Here is a 22,334-nt window from a genome sequence, read left to right as displayed (position 1 = left end):
CCTACAAGCACTATACAGTACATCAGCACGATCGGACATCATTCTCAATATCCTGTTTTCGAGCAAATGTAGTCTACCGCTGAACAGCAGAACAGGAACGAGGATCTGATTTGCGCAAGCTCTCCTCTGCCCGGGACATTCGCATGTTTGTGATCCTCGTACGTCCTTCTGGAGCAGCGTAGCCAAGTATCCGTGTGTAGCTGTCCGCGACTAGCCGATTTGCTCTATTACTGTTGTGGCGAGAACGAAAAACTGCTGAACTCTTGAAGTGTGGTCCAAATCCAGGCCCGTCCAGTGGAGTCTCCAAGACTAGTCTTAGCGAATTCATAGAGTGTGGGTCTATTGAAAGGCCCATGGAAGAATACCATATCAGCCAGGAAACCGTGTCGTCGTGACCATATGCGATGAGCTGAAGTCGTGTTTGAGTGCAGTCTTGGCGCGTGGGTGGCGTTCAGGCACAAGACGCCAGGCACGAACTCTACGTGCCGCTTCACGACCAAACACCTCACTCATACCACCAGAAGTATCTCTTCCACCACACCCCAAGTCCGCCACTCCGCGCGCCCGCAAAGCCATCCCGTACGACTTCACAACAGCCCCGGCCACTTTATCGGCCGTTCGTCGGTCTGCCCAGACACTATACCAACTGCCAAGGGCTCAGCACAAAATCTTCCACGTAGTCTTGACCACTTTGGCTGACGCCGCCGTTCTCCACACGACCGTTGAGTCCAGTAAGAGCCGCATGCGATGTTTCACGACATCAGCCAAGCCTGATAAGAGGCCAGGAAACACAGAATCTGCGCAACTTTGCGAGACCACGTGAAGGAAGATGGTCTGCCCATGGGTATGCCTTGGCGCGGGTTCGCTCCATGTGGAGAGGCCGGTCGTCAGTCGGCCTTATTGCGCGATGCAACGATACTGGGTTGTCGAAGGGGGAAAGGTCTCTCTAGTCTCAGATGTGTTATAAGGTCGGTTGTCCCCCAGGTGTTCCGGAGAAAGGTTGTCCTGGGTAGTTCGGGAGTGGTCGAAGTATATTGTTTGCTTCGTACTCTGCTGTGCTCACATCAACCCTCCTTGTTGCCAATATTGACCGGATATCTCAAGAACCTCGAAAATCAACATGGGCGGCTTGAACCTCAACATCGACTGGAAGTCCCACCGATGGGCGGTCTTCTACTGCTTAGTAGCGACTATTGGCGCCCTCTGCTATGGCTACGATACCATCTACTACACCGGTATCCAGGGCATGCGGTATTTTGCCCGTGACTATGGCGAGCAGCAGCCAGACGGCACATACGAACTCGGCACGACATTCCTCTCAGTATCAGCATCCATCATCTACGTTGGCGAGTTCGTTGGAGCCTTGATCGCAGCACCCATCAACGACAAGTTCGGACGCAAAGCAGTTTTCGCCACGGCCTCTGTTTGCATCATTCTGGGCGCCATCATCCAGGTCTGCGCGTACAGCATTGAAGGCGTCTTCTACGTTGGCAGAGTCTTTGTCGGTCTTGGTGTTGGCCAATTCACGGCAACATGCTTGGTCTACGTCGCAGACGTCGCTCCCAGCGCGATCCGTGGCCCGGCCCTTATGATGTTCCAGTTCATGCAGTCGATCTCGCAGTTCGTCGGAGCTTGCGTCAACCAAGGAACGGAGACCATCGATGGCAAAGCCCAGTACCAGCTTCCAATGAGCTTGTTGACAGTGCTGCCATTGACCATGCTTATTCTCCTGATCTTCACTCCTGAGTCGCCAGTCTGGTTCATGTCGAAGGGCCGACGTGAGGACGCCAGGAAGGCACTCATCAAGATCAATCGCAGCAAGGCCGACTACACTCCTGAGGCAGACCTCAAAGCCATTGACGATCAGATCGCCGCTGATGCAGAAATGGCTGCCGAATCTAGCTGGGCTTCCCTCCTCTTGGACCCAGTCGAGCGCCGCAAATTGATCTACGCCTGCGGTGTCATGTTCGCTCAGCAAATCAACGGCATTCAATTCTGGTACACCTATGGTGTCGTCTTCGCACAGTCCATCGGAGTTGGCGAGCCTTTCACCATCAACACCATCATCTACGTCGTGCAGATCATCACCGTGGGCTGCTCCGTCATCTTCGGCAACAAAATCAACCGACGCACCAACCTCCTTGTCTGCACAATCGGTATGCTTGTCTCCCTCGTCGCAGTCGGCGGTCTCGGAACCACGAAGGACGCAAACGGAGAGTTCTCCCGCGGCATCGGCATCGGTATCGTCGTCTTCGCATACTTCAACATCGTCTTCTACAACTTCTCCATCGGCACGCTGTCCTACACCATTGCCTCTGAAATGGCCGTCGGTCGCAACAGGAACAAGATCACCTCTTGCGCCCTCGGCACATTCTTCTTCACCGTCTGGATGATGGTGTTCACGAGCCCATACATGTACTACGATGCCGAGCTTGGACCAATGGTCGGCTTCGTGTACGCCGGCACCACACTCTTCACGCTCGCATACTCCTGGTTCTGTGTCGGAGAGACCACTGGTAGGACGAACGCTCAGCTGGAGAGGTTCTTCCAAGAGAGAATTCCTTGCAGACAGTGGGAGTCGCATGTTTTCGAGGATGAGTACGAATCCGATGCCGCTTCGGAGAAGGACAGGAAGGATGTCGTCACTTCACAGGTTGAAGAGAAGGCATGAGAGTACACGCTCGTCTGATACAATAGAGCCTAGAGGCATTACGATAGAGGAACGATAGATATACCCTAAATTCTATTTTTGCAAAGCAGAAGACTTCCAAGTCAGAACCACGCCTCATCCCGAGCAATTTTCACACTGCAGTGCACATGTGTTGAAATGCCAGGAGAGAACAACGTTGCAAGAAATGTCCTTTTAGTGCCGAGAGTCCTATGTGACGCCTCCTCTGACCAGTCCCCGGTTCCGGCGCCTTTCGCTTTTCTAACTATGCATCTAAAACGCCAATCAAAAACCACTCGCGACCGCATCCGATTTCAGTCTTCATCTACAGATTGCCTCTCGCCTCCTGCTCCCTCTCAATAGCCTCAAACAAACTCTTGAAGTTCCCCGCTCCGAAGCCATCGAAATTCTCCCTCTGAATAATTTCAATGAACACCGTTGGTCGATCCATCAACGGCTTCGTGAACAGTTGCAACAAGTAGCCTCCCTCGTCAAAATCGATGAGAATATTCAACTTTTGAATCGTCTCAAAAGATTCCTTCAGTTGCAGGCCGGTTTCCTTGATTCGCCGTCGCATTTGCTCGTAATAGGTCTCGGGCACAGAGATGAATTCCACGCCACGAGCTCGGAGATTTGATACAGCGGAGATGATATCCTTCGTTCGGAGAGCAATGTGTTGAACACCAGGGCCATTGTAGAAGTCGACGTACTCTTCGATTTGTGATTTCTTCTTGCCGACAGCAGGTTCATTGATGGGCATTTTGACGACACCATTCGATGATGACATGACGATGGATTTGAGTGCGGAGTAGTCGGTGCAGATGTCTTTGTCATCTACCGACCAGAAGCGGTGAAAACCGAGACAGCGTTCGTAGAATTCGCAGGCAGAGTCCATTTCGTCCCAATTTTGATTTCCTACGCAGTGATCGATTGCTTCAAGATCAATAGCGGGGAGATATTTCGATGTTGGGTCGGATGATGTGACCGAGCGATAGCCTGGGAGGAATGCGCCTGTGTATGTGGTTCGTTGAATGAAGGTGTGGGTGGTGTCGCCGTATGTTCGAATCGACGCTGATAGCACATCGCCTTCTTCTGAGGAGTCGGTGTGTGGAGGAGTGACGGATACTGCGCCACTTTGAATCGCGTTCTCGTACACCGCGTAGACGTCGTCCACCTCGAATGCAACATCCTTCACTCCATCGCCGTGCTTGTCAAGATGGTCGTACATTTCGTCGAGCACTTTCTGGTCCTTTTGGGGCGCGGGATTGACTGCTTGTCGTGACGATGAACGGACAGGAGATGTGAAGACGAATCGGACATCGCCATTTTGCACAACGTGTGAAGCAATGAAGCGGGATCCGGTCTCCAGCCCCTTGTATGCTACAGGTTGAAAGCCCATGCGAGTTGTGTAGTACTGTGAAGTCCGTCAGCGAAACAACTTCATCCTAGCGCATCGTATATCCATACCTGAGCCACCTGCTTCGCGTTTCCCACCCACCACGTGACGTGATCATAGCCCCTGTACTCGACTTGTGTGGAAGGTGATCGTACTGCCGGCGCCGCATCATCTGAGTCGTAGAGCGGTGATGAGCGGCCGCTGGAGGATGTGACAATCAGAGCGCCTGGTGCCATGTTGATGTGATTCTGCTGTGGGCTATTGAGGTGTTGTTTTGGGAGAGAAGAACAAAGGGCAGGAAGAGGCGGGCGGTTGATGAAGAAAGCTCGAGGGCGAGAGCGATGCTTATGTCTGTCTGACCTACCATTACGCGATGCCTACGTCTGCTTGCCGCCTTATTGATTGTTCATGTCAGATTCCTGGTTGCTCCTGATCACGTTGTTGCGGCTCTGCACTGAGCCGATGCTGTCGAGATAGTCTTGGCATCGGCTTAACTGGTCAAAGCGAGGTTTGCCGCTCGTCAAACTCGGTTTAAGCGTTTAAGCCGAGCCTCGTAAGGACTGCAGCTCGGGATTGCGGTCGAGACGACGATACGTCAGCCGGGGTCTTGGTCTGCGATACACACAGGTACTGGGCACATATCAGATGTGAGAAAACCTTCAAGTCCGAAGCATTTTCCGAAGAGACATTCCGCCGTCTTGACCACCAACACTTCCGCCCATCGCAACCACTTGGCAACAACCGCGATTTCGACTTCCGCAATCAGCCAACATGCTTCCCAGACAGTTATCCAGAGCCGACTCGGCCGTGCTTGCACAAGTATTCGACCCGGAAAGTGCCCCGACGAGGGCAGAAGTCATCATTGACCCCAGTCTTCCGGAAGACCGCCATATTCACGATGCCGCACTGCTCGCTCAACTCCGAACACGCGAGAGAGAAGCGATATCGATCGTAGAAGACTTCGAACGGAACCGAGCTCGATTTCCAGATGCAAAGGAATCCGCCAAGGACGCCGCCTATCGAGCCGCACTCACCTCGCTTGATGCTCTCATCGCAGAGTACCCGAATTATGCATCTGCGCGTAACAATCGAGCCCAGATGAGGAGATGGAGGTTCGGCGATAGAAATTCGATCGTTCGGCCCAGATCCTTGCTGTACGCGGACCAAAGTGCTGGAGGCGTGGCAGCTGAACAAGATCTTCGAGCATGCATTGCTTCTGCTTCACCAGCGAGACAACAAGACGCAGTCTCCCCCGCTCAAGGCAAGCTACTCGCCCAAGCATACACACAGCTCGGAGCCATATACCATGCAGCCTCTAAGGACTTAGAAATGGGAGGCGATGTTGATGTGGCTGAAATTGGGGGAATGAAGTGGAGCAAAGAACGCTTCGAAGAAGAGGCTTCCAGAGCTTTCTACATGGGTGGTCTGTACGGCAACGAGGTTGCCAAGGCATTGGCTGTACATACCAACCCGCATGCGAAGCTATGCGGTAGTATCGTGAAGGAGGCCATGCGCAAGGAAATGGAGGCGGCGTGGTGAGCTTGTGGGTGATTCACACTTATTTCCGCCACTCCGTAGACCGTGTGTTGACACTCGGAAAAGGGCAAAGAGCGGGCCGGCCAAAATCAATGCTGATAGAAATGCATGAGCCAAGGATAGACAGTGCATGCCTCCTGTGTATCATCTCTTCCTTGGATCGTGTCACGGCAGCAAGGAGCTCATGCGTTGCAACGGTTGTTTGCCCCTTGCACTTGCAGGCTAGTCGTGCTCCTAAGCAGCAAGAAGACGCTCAATCGTAGAACCAGGCGCCGTCTTCAATGTGCTGGGTAAATGCTAGGCACTCTCAGCGGTTCCAGTTGATTCCAAAGAGCTTGCCAGCTTTCGCTTGTGTCATTGCGCTGGCATTTTCCAGATATACTCGCTGTTCTCCTGGCACATCCAGAGCCAGCAGCTGGTATTGAAAGTCCTCTCCAGGTCTCCTCGACATATGTAGTTGCACCGTCCCGTTCGCTTGCTTTCCGCTAACGTAGAAGTGCTTGTGCACCGTTAGCTTAAATCAGCATATGCCCGAGATGCTACAGCTTACCATGTGCAAATGTTCTACGCCTGCTCTATCGGTCTCCAACCGACTCGCAATCGTCCTGTTTCGCGCCCAGCGACTCCAGCTCGGCTCTCCATGCGCTTCGATCTCCCTCTTGCTCCCCCGCTCGTCTCCAGTCAACAACTTCCTGCACTGCGGATCTGCGCGTATCCTGTCCGCCGCACGATTGAAGTATGCTGTCTTGCTGTCTGTGGAGAAGACTTCCAACCAGAGAACAGTGGCTACAGCGCCTGTGAGACCAATTCCCAGCAATACGATGCCAAGGTTGAAGGACTGCTGTGTAGTCCGCGCCGCTTTTTCACCGATTGACAGATCTTTCCATGGTACTGCGCCAGTGTCGTTAACTACTGTTACTGATCGTCGGCGAGGTGAGGCATCTTTCGGTAAAGAAGAGGTCGTCGCATGGCGGGATTGATGTGCGTTGCTGACGGCGACGGAGCGGAATGCAGGCTGGCAGATCGGTATCAAAGGCAGCTGTCTGCTCACTGGGAGCCTGGGTAGCCGCTCGATCATCATCGTCGTCGGTCACACGAGCAGAGAGTGAGAGCAGAGCGGAGGTGATGCGGCGGAAAGCTACATCACAGCTGCTTCTCTAGCTTCCCGGTCTTGGCGCGCGTGGGATGCCATTCGATGTTTCACATGCCCACAATTTTCTCCATTCATTGGACTCGAGCTCGTGGGTGGCGCAGATATCCGGGCGCATCAAGGCCATCATGAGCACTCCCGAGCTGCGGCACTTGCTGCGCGTCTTACAAGATCGCAACATACCGCTTGGCGAAAAGGAAATTGCATGGGCTTTTGAAGACACCAAAACCAGGGGTAAAGCTGCGTCCTGGGTGAAAGAGTACCTCGGACCATCGACACTGCTCAGTAAAGACGAATTACGCTTCTACGAAAAGCATGGAATCAGCACTGCCGCAGGATCTGGGCCTTCCGGCAGACCATTGCACGACGATGAATTCGAAGCAGCCATTGATTCGCTGGAAGCGAGCACAGCTGCGATTGAACGGCAATGCCAAATGCTCGAGCAGCAGAAAGTGGCTCTGCAAAAGCTCAAGTCTCAGTCCGGCAACCACGATGCCGAATTTCTTGCTCGAGAGAAGCGCCACCAGAAGTTTGCGCGCGAGAAAGCGCAGCTGGACCTCGAGGTCGATGAGCTCTCTGTCGGCACTAAAGACCGACTGCGGACATCCATGAAGCAAACAGATGCGGCTATCGGAAGCCTGGATGGGAGCGTGAACCGCCTGCTGGAGAAGGATGACCGATTACTGGACGGACTCCAAAAGCTGCTGCCAAAGCTGGCAGATACCTCACTCGACAAGGACGAAGCAGCTGAAGTAGAACAACTTTGCTCCAAACTGACAGATCTGTCTGTGCAAAGTATCCAAGCACGTCTGGACAGCACGTATCGTCAAAATTTGCTGCAGTATAGTCGCCGCGGGAGCTTGACTGGCACGCTTACGGAACCACAAATCAAGCAACGAGAGACGCTACACGCCGAGCTGGAAGAGCTGAGCAGCGAGATTGAAGGTCTCGTTACTATCGTAATAGATAGCCAATATCGGAAATCATTGAAGACGGGAATGCTTTCCGCTCGAGCGGAAGGCCAGGCACAAAAAGCGAAGCTTGCAGAGTACACTGTCTCAGCACTGGTCTACCTCACCTCCCGATTGGATGCGATCAGCGGACACGTACAGCATCTGCACTCACACGGTGCAGCTCTTCGTTCCGTATCGAAGACGCTCGAAGAGACGACTGTTTCGGAGCAAGCTAAATCAGGTGCCCTCAGTCCCACGAGCCCCATTGGAGGAGAACGACATACGCCGGCCAAAGGACTCAAGCCCCTGAGACTCGTTCAGGCCAACATGTCCGACACGCAGGATCCCGCCATACCTTTGCTCCGCGAGCATGATATCCGCATTGCAGATCCAATTGACAACGCCAAGCTCTTGGGATCCCTCGACACAACGGTGCACGAAAAGCAGGAGAAATTGGCCACACTACGGAAGACGACAGAAGAAACGATTACGGAGGCAGTTGTTCAGTCTATGGCAAAGAGTGAATCCAACTTGCACGATCTGCTCAATGCAGTCTATGCACATTCTGAACATGGGAAGGTACAGCTCATAGATGACCGAATTCAAGCCGAGCTGGATAAGCTGGAACATGAGACCCAAAGGATCGGCGACGAGATGCGTGAGCTAGATGTCGATGCGATAGCAAGAGATGTCAAGAGGAAACAGGAGCAGGCATTAAGGAAGCTGGGAGGATGATTCGATGCACGCTGTTGTATGCGCGTAGATCTGACCAGTCCCTGAATGCGAACGCGGACGCAAAGGACGCCAATACGCCTTACCCACGCCAAGTTCAGATGTACCGACGTACTCGGGGCACGAAACCAACGCGTGTGTATGCCGTGAACAGGAACAGGTAACCAGCTCAAGACAAAATATAAAGTGTGCATTGTATACAAGTCACGATCTCCGCCGCGGCGCCCGCACCCGCACATTTGCTTGGGCTGACCACTCTTTGTCTTTGATCTGCATAAGTCATTGCATGCAACACCATCACGACTGACTGCGAATACCACGATACTGGTATGCAATGTTGTTCCTAGGTTCCAGCGTGATGGGTCTAGTAGACGCAGAAGCTCGAAGGACACAACGAGGGAGACAACACGGTGGCCTGCTCGGCGGGTGGGCAGGCATCTCTTGTCGCTTGTATACTTTGGTATGTTGAGAGAACACCGACACCCTCTGCAAGGTTACTGCTCATGTGAGTCAGGGCACAGGAGAACCTTGGTTCAGCCGACCAGCAGCAAGTCGTGTTCCATTCTGCCACGCCAAAGTCCTCAAGCTGCGGCATCGGGGACAAGTCTCTCCCAGGCTGCCACCCAGGGTCGCGTGCATCATCTTGTCGTGAATCGTATTGTATTGTCCTTTCAAATGCTCCAAGCTCCTGTTCGATGAAGTTCGGCAGCGGACGCAAAGCCGCGTGGGCGCAGTCGGGCTCTGGGTTATTGAGTATTCTGCCCGTGTCAACCTGCTTACGGCGACAAACTATTTGGTGGACGAAATCGCTCTACGCCCTTCGACACTATTATGGAGAGCAAAAGATAGCACATGGCTCAAACAGTCCTTCTTCGGCCGTTAGTCACGAAGTTGCGCTGCCGCAATAATCCTCTCGCTACTGTCGCGGAGTATCGCTGAACCACCTATTTTACATCTACATCAGTGCAGGACCGGCTTGAACTTTTGGAAGACTCGTCTCCCGAACTTTTGTCCAGCCGTTTAAGTCGATGCGCCTTGCAACGCTTGCAAGGTGAGGCGAATATCGACTAGTCTGGGTTTCGCAATGGCAGATGGAGTTGAGATAAACGAACTTGCTTCCAGTCAATGCCCCAATCAAACGAGTGTCAATATCCAGTCCATCGTACGGAGCGCCGCATTATAGAGAGAAGGCCAAGGACTGGAATGATGGTCGACGCGCGAGCAGAGAGATTCTTTTCTCGCAACGCATAGTGGCATAGATGTTCCCAATTCGTATTACTGTATCGTTGAGAGAAGTCGCGATGCTCGATGTTCGGAAAATTCTCGCATAGCGATTGGGAACGGCGTTCGAGTTGTGCCTGTGCACTTTCGACGCTATTGAAGACCGACAACGAAGCTCATTTCGAATTTGTTGTGGCGAGGTACGTACCCTGAGACCCCTCCCCTTTGGAATTCTCGAGAGACAGAAGAGATGAAATCTGACGATTGTCGATGAAGTGAAATGAGGTTATGAGATGAGGCAGCGGCACAACGGCTCATTACTTGATGAAAATTCGTCGTCGTCGTCGAAGGCAGTCTTCTCACCGTCGAGGCGGGCAATGTATATGACAAGCACTGAGCATAAGTTGCCTGCCACATGCATAATTGTAGAGGCCGTATAGTCGTGCAACTAAGGTAGCTATTGCTGCCGTCGAGGTTCGCCGGTCGGTCCAGCGACCAGCTGACAGTAGGCGGCAAATAGCTGTTCATTCCTAGCGCAGTAGTCAAGTCCAGACAAGAACCACGCGAACAGCGACTAGCGCCGCTCCAACGGCAAAGCACGTCCTCGAGCGGACAGCTCGTGCATTACGGCCAACACGTCATCCCTCTTTGGGACGTAAGGTCTGTGCAAAGGGGAAAGCGAAAATTGCCTTCTTCGTGCGGTGGTTGGGTATGGGAGGAACTGTTCCGAGCTTCCGTTGACGCGTGGGCGGTGAGAAGTGTGGTCCGCGGCTGCAATGGCGCATATATTTCTGTGATGGCACTGATAATGGCGCAGGTGCGTGCACAAATAGCAGAAGGCAAGAAGTAACGACTTGACGATGTTGGTGCCAAGTGGTGAGAGGTGAAGTGGTCGACGACGTTGTGACTGTTGCACCGACGTGGATATCCTTGCTCCCCACGAAAAAGTCTCCAAACGACTTGCAGGTCACGTTGGCGAGGCTGGTCGAAATGTCGCGTCACGAATAAGTTACCAACAACTCTAAAGTGCACGCAGAGTCGTCACGTGTGAAGCAGACAGGCGGCTGTTTCTCTCGGCATTGCGAAGTAGGTGATCTACAGGCCCATTGGCTTAAAGCAGATTGATTGATCTCCTCCAAATGGTCTCATTGCGCTGCATGATGGGGTGATCTTTCAAAATTGCCGCGCCAGAGAAGAAGGCGAGGATGAAAGTGATGCACAACTTTTTCGCCGGGATAGGAGAGCATATCGGTGGAAGAGGCTTCTCGTAGACTCTGTCGCAGATACAGTGCGCAGCGCCAGGGACCAGGTTTCGTCCAGGTTGTCTCATTTCTGAGGCTTGTCTCTCGATAGCGTGAAGAGGCTGAACGAGCCTGTCGTCGAGGTTCTTGCTGACGGTGTTCGGAGAGACGCTCATCACGTCGGACTCTACAGTGAGTCGATACCATAGCATGCACAATTGATGTGATGGAGCCAAACTCCATCTGGCAGAGCACACCGTATAGCTGGTGCCGTTGGAGGCGTCGATTTGTGTTTCGCGATTCGGTCTCTACCCCGCCTCGCTACCCCAGCTTCACGTCGATCATCCTCCGCCATGGCCTCGACTTTATTTCGACTAGCGCCAGAGGGCTTTCCACATCCGCCTGTCCGTGGACAGGAATATCGCCGCCAGCAGCAGGTGCCTGCACCGCCATCGAATGCATCAGATCACGTCGGGGCATGCACGCCAGTGTCTCCGGAGACGCCATACTCGCGTTCTGATACCGCAAGAGCAGTCGAAACAGCTGCACATAGCTCCCACGAGTTCGATGGACGAAGTTCGCACGAATCGCGAAATCGGTGCATCGCTCGCCCGGCCTGCACGCCTTCCGGAGAGCCGCCTGCATATTGGATGCGCAGAGCGCTATTCGATAGCCACGGCAGGGTCCCTCCAACCGCAGACTCGCCTCCAAAGGGCACCATTCCCGCTCGGGGTAGCTCGCTGGCGCCCATGCACGCTGCGACGACACGACGCGTGAAGGGGAGCAGAGCTGCGCTGCGGTCGTGATGCTCTGTCCATCAGATGGCGTCGGCGTTGCTCATCCTGTGATCACCTGCCGTCGTTGCACTGGCCCGCCAGACCCAAGCAGGCAGGGCCATAGCGCGATCGCAACCACTCTGCAACCCGTTCCTAGCTTCCGGCAACTTCAACGTGTGCGGAGCCGTCGCTCTCTTTGCCTTCGATGATCTGTGCTTGGGGTAAATAAAGACAGACACGCCTCGTGCCTTGTCTCTGCTCGTGTCTCCTTTTGATCCTACCAATCTTGCTTTGCTGTATCATTCATCTTTGATTCACAGCATTGCCATTGACCAGCTTGATCATTTGTGCATTGATCACACGGCGCTGCCATTATGAGTGACACGTACAACGCTACCGCCAACAACACCAACCTCACTGCCCCAACGGGAGCCGGTGCTCCACGCGAGAAGGACTTCGAGAACGGTACGTGTGACACCCACGCAGGCCAGCCTGGCAACTTTGCCACAAGCAGCGCGACCGCGACCACGAATTCGACAGGTATGACTGCAGTCCTCGATGTTGAACACCATCCCTCGAGATTGGAGTCATAGCATAGCTTGAGGATGCAGTTGGCGCAAGCTTCGATTCGAGAACGCACAGATGCAGGAGTAGCATCTTCTGTGCGACTCTCGGCATGCGAACACCTGCTTGCGTTGCATTTGCATTGCATTGTTGCCAGCCGCGCCATTGCGATGGGAGCATCATACTGATCCAACATCCAGGATATCACCTCGACAAAGACATGGATCCAGATACCGCTTTGAGGAAGATCCAGACCTCTGGCAGCATTTCCATCTCGCCAGAGCTCTTCGAGAAGATCTATCTTTCGCCACAAAACAAGGTCGCAGGTGATCTCCGAAAGACCTTCGGTAACCCAACACCTTTGTGAGTTGCTTCGAAGCCCAAACGCAGCGCCTCGGGCTAATTTCCCTCGCAGGGCCCTCGTCGGTTTCTTGCTCTCTCTCACACCTCTGTCTTGCGACTTGATGGGATGGAGGGGAGCTGGTGGCAATGGTGCAGCATCCACTGGTGTCTACTTCTTCTTCGGTGGTCTCTTGATGATTCTCGGCGGTCTTGGTGAATTCATCTTGGTATGTTTCTTCCCAGTCCAGAGTAGATCGGATCAGAGCTGACAAGTACCAGGGCAACACCTTCCCATTCGTCGTCTTCAGCTCCTTTGGTGCTTTCTGGCTCCAATACGGTGCGACTCTCCAGCCTTTCTACAATGCCTGGGGCGCATATGCGACACCTGGCGAGGCGTCGACAACAGGTCTGACCTCAGTGGGATTCAATGCATCATATGGTATGTCTGCCATCTTCCAGGGTCGTTCGCAGCACACTAACAACGCACAGCCTTCTTCCTCGTCTTCATGGGTGTTCTGTGCTTCTTGTACATGATCCTCTCTCTGCGAACCAACTTGGTCTTCTTCCTCATCTTCTTGTTCCTGGTTCCATCCTTCGGTCTCCTCGCGGCTGCCTTCTGGCACTTGGCTCAGGAAGCAGAGGCGACAGCGGCAGGAAACATGGCCGCGGCTGCCTCTCTCGCAAGCAAGGCAGGCAACGAGGTTATCGCGGCAGGTGCCACCACATTCGTCGTCGATATTCTCGGCTGGTACATCTTCTTCGCCATCATGTTGGCCGCGCTCGACTTCCCATTCCAGCTTCCCGTCGTCGATCTGTCGCGCTTCATCAAGGGTGCTTCGGAGAAGGCCAAGTCGAAGGGCGAGTACGAGGCTTAGATTATGATCAATGGTTTGATGTCTCAATGAGAACAGAAGAGTGAGGGAAAGAGAGCTATGATACCACAATGATGTTTATGAATCTCGCATTGCTCATGGAATGCGGAAACTGTAATTAATCGTACGAATGAAAGAATCTCCTCGCATCTTGTGAGGAGAGGTCAAAACAAACTACTTTGCCTACCTTGTCGCCCTGCACACCCCATCTGGAGTCGTGTCTTTGCTATCTTTGCAAGACGCGATGTCGTTGGTTGTCTTGAGAAAAGTGCACCGTGCAAGTTCCACAGCTGGTGGGTTGCTTCCATCAGACATCCTTGCACTTTCCGGATTTGCTCAACAGAGTAACCCGGGAATTTGCGACACATCTCACCTTTTCCTCTGGACCAACACCAACACATCAACATACTTCTGCCTTCACTCCATCTTCAACTTCATGGTCTTGCAGTCAGGGTCCCAATGACCTTCACCTCGCACAGCTCTCGTTACGTCGTGCCACCAAGCACGCGAGAGCTGCACCAGAGCTCTCAGACAAGCTTCCTTCCAGTCCGATCGTCCGCGGAAAAAGATCAGCAGAGGATGCTCTCATGCACATCTGTGGTGGACATCTAGAACTCGACCCCTCACAATGGCTTCGAGCCTCTTTCTGACAATTACTTTGTCCGACGTGTCCCACATCGCATGCGGATCACTGGAAGCTCCGGATGAGCTTGGTTGCTTCGCCGCGGGGTTGAGGAAGAATGGAGAGCTCGTGAAACACGTTGGCACGGCAGTGTCTCCGGTGGTGCTGCTCGTGATGATGTATGTGGTGGAATAGGTTGGACGTCATGGCATTGGAGAGTGGTCTCAGGAGAAGAGCTACTGCTGCATTGCGCGTTTAGTATTTGGCGTAGATGGGAATCAGCCATTGAACGGTAGGCGAACTTGAGTAGCAGCACTTTCTTTGATACTTTTCATACCTACTACTCTACGGTGTTGACAACACAGGAGCCGCAATCGAGCACCATGCCACCCATCAAGCTCTACTTCCTCCAAGCCTCGCGCTGTATCCGCACAGCCTGGCAACTTCACGAACTCGGCCTCGACTACGAATTGAAATTCGCTCCACGAGTAAATAACGCAGCTCCCGCAGATTTCAAGCAAGAAGCAGGTGGTCTAGGGAAGTTTCCAACCCTCTTAGACGATGGAAACGTCTTCTACGAGAGCGGTAACATCTGCGAGTACGCCACTTTTTAGGACGCATATTCCATTGTCAACTTTACTGACACCCCAAGATACCTCTCCGACAAATATGACACCTCCCACCGCCTCCTCCCTGCCCCGGGCTCCCCAGAGCGCTACCGAGTCCTTCAATGGGTCCATGCCTCCGAAGCAACCTTCATGCTACACAGTCTCGCGTGCTTATACGCTCGCTGGAATCAACAGGACGGCGACGTCTCCAAAACCATTGCAGGGCTAAGCAAAAATGTCATCAAAGACTTGGACTATTTGCAAGCAGAGTTGGACAAGAGTGGAGGGAAATTCTTGTGCGGGGACAAATTGACTGTGGCGGATATCATGATGCAGTTTTCTGCGAGGTTCATTCTGGAAAGGGAGCTGGGGACACAGGGAGGGAAATGGCCAGGGATTGAGAAGTGGTTGGCGGAGTGTGAGGGTACGGAGGGGTATAAGAAGGCGGTGGAGAAGACGGGGCATCAGTTGTAGGAGGACTAAAGAGCACGTTCGCTTCGCTTCCTTGATTCGAATCTGTCTCACGCTGATGTCGAGCTTAGAATCCAGCGCAGCCTCCTGCTTGGCGGGCCCACCATCAAAGAAGCCTCTTTCAAAGCGTTCTCATGCTTTCCAACACACACCACAGCGCCTCTTCCAACCCGCGAATGTATCTGTCAATTACTCTTCTGGATGCCCAACTGTAGCGCCGGAAAGTCCTGACTGCTTCTTTGCGCTAAGATCAGTACTCAAAGACGCTTGTTTCTGTAGCAGTTCTCAGAGCCAGGCTCGTGTTCGTGGAACTTGCAGTCCGCAACCATATTCAGAAGCTCCGCGTCTGTGTGAAGACCTTTGCGGGCAAGCTCCAACATGATGTTGTACAGAAATTCCGGCGGCTCTCCGGGCCCACGTGGCGCTCAAGCTCGCCGCAATTGATAAGTGTTCGTGCGACCAGAAGCCGGATCGGTGCTTCAGGGGCGCTGTTCCCGTACAGCTTGCCACGAGCTTCTGGACCCATAATGTATAGGTCACCATCAGGTTGCAACCTAAAACCTTCGTATGCCACCTCGTCGCTTACTTTGTCCTTGAAGTCCACATCAAGTAGCCTGTCGCCAACGATGTACGCCTTGGTCAAGAGGTCATAGCACCTGTCGGAATCCTCGTCGCATTCCAGTTTGGCATAAATCTTGCCACTGTGGAGCCAATTGATGTACACTTTGAAGCCTTCTGGGTCGCACTCGGGCAGGTCGACTGTGCGTTGCTGTCCTTCCTTCCACTCCTTTTTCAGCGCGGCGTCGAAGAACTTAGAGGACTTGCGGAGTACCGACTCATCCACATAGAACATCTGAGGGTTGGGACTACCGACTTTGATGGCGATGGGTGGGCTAGAGAAGCTGTGATGGATTAGAAGGAAGTAGATCGCGCCGGAGAATGGATACTTACTCGAATGCAGCCTCTGCAGGAAGTAAAGGCGGAAAGTCTTGCTCTGGCGATGCGGTCGCCATTGTTATAAGTCTCCTGTGTTAGCGCGAGGTTCAAATCATGCACCTTTGATGTAGAAGAAAGGATGAAGTGCGGAAGTGCGATCACAGCTTTACAAGACATCCACTTCAGAAGTGCGATGTGTCTTGTGCGGGTTCACTTCCCTGCCGTAGCTAACGACGCTAGTGCTCACACATATGCACCAAGGGCTCACTTTCTGCGACAGTGGCGTTGCTGGAAAGCCAAGCTTAACTTGCGTACCCTTCATTAGACTGTGCCTCCATCCACTCTCAAAGGTCATCCTTCATATCCCTTATGTCTCCGTGAGTCCGGAGCTTCCTTTGCATGAGGACATCCTCCAAGATACGCAGAAGAATGCCTTAGTGCCTCGTCCTGCAAAAAATGCCTGTTTGTTCTGGCTCTCAGTCACTTAACTCAATGGCGTTTGTTTCTGTAGCAATGCTCCGCCCCAGCTTGATGCTCATGATAGATGCAGTCCTCAACCTCCTTCTTGAAGTCCCTCAAAGCTTTCGATTTCCCCTCTGCAAGCTCATGTGAGAGGTCATACAACAGAGACTGCGGCTCATCCTCCATCACTGCAAGCGGCGTTCCCATACTCAATTGGCGGATCACCATGCGCCGAAGCGTTGCACCTGGCATCGTGTTCTCGTACAGGATTTGCCGCAGGCCCTTCCCAGGCATCCAAAGCCCGTCAGCATAGACGCTGGCAACTGCGTCGGTAACTGCATCTTTGAAATCCGGCGCGAGCAATTTGTCGCCGAGCAGAAAGGCGTGGATGAGTCGGTAAAAGACGCCGCTCTCATTCCTTTCAACGTCCGTTTCGTCTTCGTAGTCGAGCTCGCCAATGTCTACCCAGTTGAGGTAGATTTTGACGATTTCGGGATCATGTTCTGGTAAGTGGATCTCCCGGCTCCGGCCCTCTTCCCACACTTTCTTCAGTGCTGCATCGAAGAATCGTGACGAGGCACGAACCGTTGCTTCGAAGGCGTAGAGAGTCTTGCCTGGCGACTTTCCGACGTGGACGGCAATGGGAGAATGAGAACGCCTAGTCTTGATCAGTGAGGGCTGGTACAACAAGACTGTGATGACTGACTCAGGACCAGCACTCACGGGGCGCGCTTTCGTCCACAGAGACGAAGCAGGCGCCATGGCGCGCTTCTGCAAAGGTGCGGCAGTTGATGCGATACCGGGAGTTGTGACCGCTCCGCAAGCAGTGTTAGTTGTGAGACAGGTGATGAAGCGGAGACATTGAGTTGATGTTTGGTCGAGTGCATGCAACGTTGCACAAACCGAATTCTGCAGCTGCAGCTTCCCTCCTCATCTGCAGCAAAAGCCTTCAGTTGTGCTGCTCTTGCCAACACAGGGTGTCCCTGCCGCATTCGCTCGTTCGTGATTCGCATCTTCAGTCACATCGAGCTGGCCCCAACGCCCAAGCGCGGCCTTCCTTCACCTGGGACGTGGAAACAGCTAGAGACGTTCACCTTTGCGACTGAAGTGAACAGGGGCTTTTGTTCCTGTAGCAATTCTCTGCTCCTGTCTTGTGCTCGTGATACTTGCAGTCCGCCAGCTCCTTGGCGAACTCGTCGCAAGTGGGCGCGTCGTCGCGAGCCATTGCTTGAATGATATCGTGAAGCAAGGCGCTCGGCTCGTCTTCTGCAACCCGAGAGCAACAACGAAGCATGACGAATGTCCTGACCACCAAACGGCGGAGCGGGGCGTTGGGGAGCGTATTTTCATACAGCAAACGACAACCTGGTGTCCCGATTGTGTACCTGACCCCCTCATAGCTGGTCAGAATTTGCTGACCAGCAGCGTCGGTGATGGCGTCTTTGAAGTCTACGTCGCAAAGCCTGTCTCCGAGTATGTATAAGTTGACCAAGAGTCCGTATTTCGCTTTCTGCTGATGTGGCACAGAAGGCTCGTCGTCGATGAACAATCTTCCGGAATACAGCCAGTTGACATACACCTTGAATGCACTTGGCTCACTCTCCGGCAGGTCTACTGCGCGGGTCTGACCCTCGTGCCGTTCCTTGTTGAGAGCCGCGTCGAAGAACCTGGATGAGCTGCGGAGAAGAGGTCCGTGGACGTAGAAGGGGTGTTTCGCTTCGCCTACGTTGATGAGTACTGGGGAGGTAGAAAAGCTGTGACTGGTCAGCGGCTAGAGGATTGTAACAAGGCGATAGCTTACTCTACTGCAGCGCTTGCGCGATCAGCCAGTGAGGGAACAGTAGACATCTTCTGTGAAGTTCTCTGTGTCTGACACTCTCGTCGTTTGAGTCCTGCTGGAGCTGAGCGGCTCTTGAATGAAGAAGCGGAAAAGGAAAGCGGTTGGATGGGGCAGGGAGTTTTATTGCCCGATCGAAGAAGTGAGACATTCACTTCACTCCTTAATGTAAGACACTGTAGACAGTCTCATATCTTGCATCATGGCGAACAAGTCATACCGCGGCTCTAGTCTGCCCCAATCAGACACGGCAGCGCATTGTGAAGTGAGGCGCCACGCAAGCGAGAGACCGCAGCACCTATTCCTGTGAACTCATCAACCTGTAGATATTAAAATCAGCGAATGGTACGATCTGTTCACGTCTTTCGAGCTCACTTCAAGTCTCACTCATTCAGATCACCACGCTAATGCAGAGCCCCGTTTGCCAGTCCTCTCTGCACCATCGCCTCCACAGTTTGCCAGTCACTACTGACCGTGGTCAGGTTTTCATATCCCTCCTCTGTAATAACCACATCATCCTCGATCCTCACTCCTCCCACTCTCCAGTATCTGTCCAGAACTTCCTGCACTATAATACCGTCCCACTTCCCCTCCTCCAATTCCCGCCTCAGAGGGAACTCTCGGAAATATATCCCAGGCTCGTTTGTAATCACTGCCCCAACAGGCAATGGACCACGCTTACGCAGATAAGCAAAGTAAGGATCTGGGTCGTCGTAGTTTGCATGGCCTCCAGTATCATGTGTGTCCATGCCGAGATAGTGTCCCAGACCATGAGGGAAAAATCGCGTCATGATATGCGAGGACATGATTTGATCCAAGGTGAGGTCTTTGTTGAAGATGCCCAATTTCTGCAAGCCCAATGCGCCAGTGGTGTGTGCTTTCATGTGACAATCCTCCCACATGGCACCAGGACGAATGAGTTTGAAAGCCTCGCTTTGCATGAGTAAGACGAGATCGTAGATTTCTTTGCTCTCTTTTGTAAATCTGCCATCTTTTGTAATGGGGAAGGTGCGTGTGATGTCGGCACAGTAGCAGTTATATTCTGCTCCGGCATCGAGGAGGATGTTGTCTTTGCCTTCGAGAGGTTGATCGTTGTGCACGTAGTGAAGAGTGCTTCCTGCTGTTCCGGAAGCACAAATGCAGCCGTAAGCCATCTCCTTGCAGCCGTTGGCGTGGCAGTGCATGACGAAGACTGCGTTGAGTTCGCGCTCGTTGGAGGCGCGTGGCACGGATGACAGAACCTGCTCATGGGCATACGATGATACAATGTTAGCATGCCTGATCATTGCGATCTCATGCTCATCCTTGACGACTCTGCATTCTTCAATCGCCTCCCGGAGCGAGGTGAGATTGATCTCAGGCTGAAAATTCTTGATCGCAGGAGCGTCAAAGATAGCCAGATCGGCTCGGTCTTCGATCGCCAAGATCACCGGCTTTTGTTTCGATAGCATATCGACCAAAGACTTTCCGGAATTGAGGTCATCCGTAGTTGACACATGATCGATATCGTACCGTTCGAGCGCTTCCTTGGGTAGAAGCGGCATGCCCGCCCACATGACATATTCTGGATCGACAGGCGGGATCCATAATGTCGAAGTGTCAGAGGCGATATCGTAAGCGAAGAAACAGTCTGGCAAATCGCATCCGGTAAGGTAGTAAAAGTGTCGTCGTTGCCTATAGAACGTCAATCACGATTGTTGATTGTTATGACAGACGCCGAATAACAAACCTGAAGTGGCTCGCTTGATCGTCGTCCTGAAATCACAAATCAGCACAAGCACTCCGATACATCTTCAAACGACTTTTGTACCTCTGTCATTTTAGTGCTCTGCCCCTCCAGATAGATGATACCGCTGCTTGGCCCGCCATGCTCAGCGATATACTTTGCAACCCTTCTCGCATGAGCCTTGGCTGGATACTTGCCCGAAGGCGGCTTGGGGAGGTCGGGATTGGCAATTGGCCGAGGAGCCATGGTGTTCCTGGTCATTCTATGCCGCAGAAGTCGATGCGAGAAGCTGTCGGTCGAGGTGAAGTGTCCGCAAGGACAGCTGGGGCTTTTCGCCAAGCTTTAGAGGGTAGGATCGGCTTTAGTCGGTGCAATTCTGATCAACGACACTCTGCACAATACTTTCACAGCATCGCGCATCTCTTTTGGGCACATCTATATATACATCTTCTCACTCTATTGATGATTTTGAACTGTCTGACGGCGAATCTTTTGTGCCATAGCCATGCATCAAACGTCTGATCCTCTCCGTCGCCTGAGCCTGGTCTAGTGGGCTTCTTCCCATTTCTCGATCAAATCCCTCCACTCCTGACGTCCTTCTCCTCCTCATATCTGGCAGGCTCGAACCATAATTGGGCTCTTGTCCGGGGCGCGCACCGCCGACATATCCCGATCCTGTAACACCAAAACTTTGACTCCTCGCATCGTGAATGTATTGCACCTTGTTCCGCTTGACAGCAATGGCTTCCTTGTCGCCTCTGCTTATCTGCAGGTCGATAAATCCTGCCTCATTGATGTGAGCCGATTGAGGATGCACCCAGATTTTGTTGCCGCCTGGTAAGTTCTCATCGAGAGCGGTCACCATGCGATCGGGGTTGGCATAGTGCTCCTCTTTCTCGTTCTCGTTGTATTCCGGAACAGCTGCGCGACTATCGACGTTGACCCCAGTGCCAATAGTGTCAAGGGCCACTACTCCCCCAATGCCGAGCAAAGCGTGGTGGTTGTTGAAGGTCGCGCTCGTACGGGGTGTCATGACGCGCGCTTTCACAGGTGCGCGGTGAGCCTGAGGTCCCCAGTATGGATGATTCTCCATGAAAGCATTCGTTCGAATGTAAGAGAGACCAGCACCTGGGTGGGTAGAAGGTGGGCCTTGCGTTGACGTGAGACTGTTGAGTTGGTTCTGCAACAGTGTGGAGTGAGCGAAATTCTGTCGACCCATCTCGACGCCTGGCAGATCCAGGAAATCGCATATAGCCGCGGTGAGAGCCGAGCCCAGATGCTGGTGGATGTGATCATCGCGTAGCTTCTTCTCTTCGCTGTCGTAGTTCTCCTCGACATACTGACGCAGCTGTTCCACCCGCTTTGCTGGGAGCGCACCGCCTTGTCCACGCTCCCGATTCACTCTCTCCTCATCACGTATGCGCTTCTCCAATATGCGCTTGGCCAAGAACTTTTTGAACTCAGCCTTCCTCTTACTCAATTTGTCCGATACGTAGTCCTCAAACTCTCCCTCTTCCATTCCCGCAAGCCACGGGCCAGCAAACTTCCATCTCTGGTTCCCGGTCTCTGAATTAGCGGATGATAGGTTCTGTCGACCAGATGGGAGCTGCGCATCGAAACGAGTAGCATCTGGGTCCGTATTGTCAAGGTTGTCATCGTAGACGCTCTGGCGTGTAGCTCGCCTGCCCGAATAATTCTCTCTCTCTTCTCTGTTGGTCAGCGGAATACCCATCTGCCGCCATTTGGCCTCCGTCAGGACGTGGTCTGCAGCACTCTCGAAGTCGGTGATATGCTGAGTGTTGTCCTGAGCTCTTACGCGGATGACCGGGGTCGTGCTTCGTGCAGTCGTCTTTCGTGGGATCGGGCGCTTGAGGCCCCAGTCTCCTCGAAAATGGGACGAAGCAGGTGTCGCGATGGCCTGGTGAGTGGGATACGGCAGCGTGGCGGTTTCCGAAGCCTTGTATGCTCCTGATGCCGAAGGAGATTCTAGTATCGGCGGAGGTAGCGGTCGCGGCAGGGAGAAGAGGCGAGACGATTGCAGCAGGCGCGCCGTGGGCGAGTGCAACGACTTGGACATTGTCCCGTCGTCTCGCTGCTGCGAAGGCGATGCAATGCGTTGTGCATCTGATGGTCCCAAAGCCTCGACGATGGCCCAATGCCAAGCCGCTCTTCCGAGACGAACTCCGCAGCACGGCCTGCCAGGAGCGATCATTGCGAACAC

At 53.2% G+C, this 22,334-nt stretch overlaps 12 protein-coding genes across 13 annotated transcripts; 5 read left to right on the top strand and 7 right to left on the bottom strand.

Annotated features, from left to right (window-relative positions):
* Positions 1-1,120: 1,120 nt before the first annotated feature.
* On the top strand, positions 1,121-2,671 carry CKM354_000674300 (uncharacterized protein; the record flags this gene model as incomplete). Its single annotated transcript, XM_044802071.1, has 1 exon — positions 1,121-2,671. The coding sequence occupies one exon, from the start codon at positions 1,121-1,123 to the stop codon at positions 2,669-2,671; it is 1,551 nt and encodes a 516-aa protein (XP_044658006.1).
* Positions 2,672-2,993: 322 nt separating this feature from the next.
* CKM354_000674200 (uncharacterized protein) lies at positions 2,994-4,300 on the bottom strand (the record flags this gene model as incomplete). The annotated part of the gene is made up of 2 exons (XM_044802070.1): positions 2,994-4,082; positions 4,136-4,300. The coding sequence occupies 2 exons, from the start codon at positions 4,298-4,300 to the stop codon at positions 2,994-2,996; spliced, it is 1,254 nt and encodes a 417-aa protein (XP_044658005.1).
* A 535-nt stretch (positions 4,301-4,835) lies between these two features.
* On the top strand, positions 4,836-5,603 carry CKM354_000674100 (uncharacterized protein; the record flags this gene model as incomplete). Its single annotated transcript, XM_044802069.1, has 1 exon — positions 4,836-5,603. The coding sequence occupies one exon, from the start codon at positions 4,836-4,838 to the stop codon at positions 5,601-5,603; it is 768 nt and encodes a 255-aa protein (XP_044658004.1).
* A 304-nt stretch (positions 5,604-5,907) lies between these two features.
* On the bottom strand, positions 5,908-6,681 carry CKM354_000674000 (uncharacterized protein; the record flags this gene model as incomplete). The annotated part of the gene is made up of 2 exons (XM_044802068.1): positions 5,908-6,099; positions 6,151-6,681. The coding sequence occupies 2 exons, from the start codon at positions 6,679-6,681 to the stop codon at positions 5,908-5,910; spliced, it is 723 nt and encodes a 240-aa protein (XP_044658003.1).
* Positions 6,682-6,878: 197 nt separating this feature from the next.
* CKM354_000673900 (uncharacterized protein) lies at positions 6,879-8,438 on the top strand (the record flags this gene model as incomplete). Its single annotated transcript, XM_044802067.1, has 1 exon — positions 6,879-8,438. The coding sequence occupies one exon, from the start codon at positions 6,879-6,881 to the stop codon at positions 8,436-8,438; it is 1,560 nt and encodes a 519-aa protein (XP_044658002.1).
* A 3,609-nt stretch (positions 8,439-12,047) lies between these two features.
* Positions 12,048-13,454, top strand: CKM354_000673800 (uncharacterized protein; the record flags this gene model as incomplete). Its single annotated transcript, XM_044802066.1, has 5 exons — positions 12,048-12,138; positions 12,438-12,600; positions 12,653-12,806; positions 12,859-13,018; positions 13,069-13,454. 5 exons carry the CDS (start codon positions 12,048-12,050, stop codon positions 13,452-13,454), a joined length of 954 nt encoding a protein of 317 aa, XP_044658001.1.
* Positions 13,455-14,456: 1,002 nt separating this feature from the next.
* CKM354_000673700 (uncharacterized protein) lies at positions 14,457-15,155 on the top strand (the record flags this gene model as incomplete). Its single annotated transcript, XM_044802065.1, has 2 exons — positions 14,457-14,671; positions 14,726-15,155. The coding sequence occupies 2 exons, from the start codon at positions 14,457-14,459 to the stop codon at positions 15,153-15,155; spliced, it is 645 nt and encodes a 214-aa protein (XP_044658000.1).
* Positions 15,156-15,409: 254 nt separating this feature from the next.
* CKM354_000673600 (uncharacterized protein) lies at positions 15,410-16,165 on the bottom strand (the record flags this gene model as incomplete). 2 transcript variants are annotated; one of them, XM_044802063.1, is made up of 3 exons in its annotated part: positions 15,410-15,498; positions 15,543-16,054; positions 16,104-16,165. In XM_044802063.1, the coding sequence occupies 3 exons, from the start codon at positions 16,163-16,165 to the stop codon at positions 15,410-15,412; spliced, it is 663 nt and encodes a 220-aa protein (XP_044657998.1). The 2 variants fall into 2 exon arrangements, with proteins under 2 accessions (XP_044657998.1, XP_044657999.1); XM_044802064.1 differs by lacking the exon at positions 15,410-15,498 and having other exon boundaries at positions 15,707-15,737; positions 15,785-16,054.
* Positions 16,166-16,577: 412 nt separating this feature from the next.
* CKM354_000673500 (uncharacterized protein) lies at positions 16,578-17,312 on the bottom strand (the record flags this gene model as incomplete). The annotated part of the gene is made up of 1 exon (XM_044802062.1): positions 16,578-17,312. One exon carries the CDS (start codon positions 17,310-17,312, stop codon positions 16,578-16,580), a length of 735 nt encoding a protein of 244 aa, XP_044657997.1.
* A 328-nt stretch (positions 17,313-17,640) lies between these two features.
* CKM354_000673400 (uncharacterized protein) lies at positions 17,641-18,398 on the bottom strand (the record flags this gene model as incomplete). The annotated part of the gene is made up of 2 exons (XM_044802061.1): positions 17,641-18,304; positions 18,352-18,398. 2 exons carry the CDS (start codon positions 18,396-18,398, stop codon positions 17,641-17,643), a joined length of 711 nt encoding a protein of 236 aa, XP_044657996.1.
* Positions 18,399-18,791: 393 nt separating this feature from the next.
* CKM354_000673300 (uncharacterized protein) lies at positions 18,792-20,374 on the bottom strand (the record flags this gene model as incomplete). The annotated part of the gene is made up of 3 exons (XM_044802060.1): positions 18,792-20,061; positions 20,117-20,142; positions 20,198-20,374. 3 exons carry the CDS (start codon positions 20,372-20,374, stop codon positions 18,792-18,794), a joined length of 1,473 nt encoding a protein of 490 aa, XP_044657995.1.
* A 190-nt stretch (positions 20,375-20,564) lies between these two features.
* CKM354_000673200 (uncharacterized protein) lies at positions 20,565-22,190 on the bottom strand (the record flags this gene model as incomplete). The annotated part of the gene is made up of 1 exon (XM_044802059.1): positions 20,565-22,190. One exon carries the CDS (start codon positions 22,188-22,190, stop codon positions 20,565-20,567), a length of 1,626 nt encoding a protein of 541 aa, XP_044657994.1.
* Between the last annotated feature and the right edge of the window lie 144 nt (positions 22,191-22,334).

This window comes from Cercospora kikuchii, assembly GCF_019650295.1.
Source record: "Cercospora kikuchii DNA, contig_00004, whole genome shotgun sequence".
Lineage (NCBI taxonomy): Eukaryota > Fungi > Ascomycota > Dothideomycetes > Mycosphaerellales > Mycosphaerellaceae > Cercospora > Cercospora kikuchii.
This window is presented reverse-complemented; position numbering and strand designations above follow the sequence as displayed.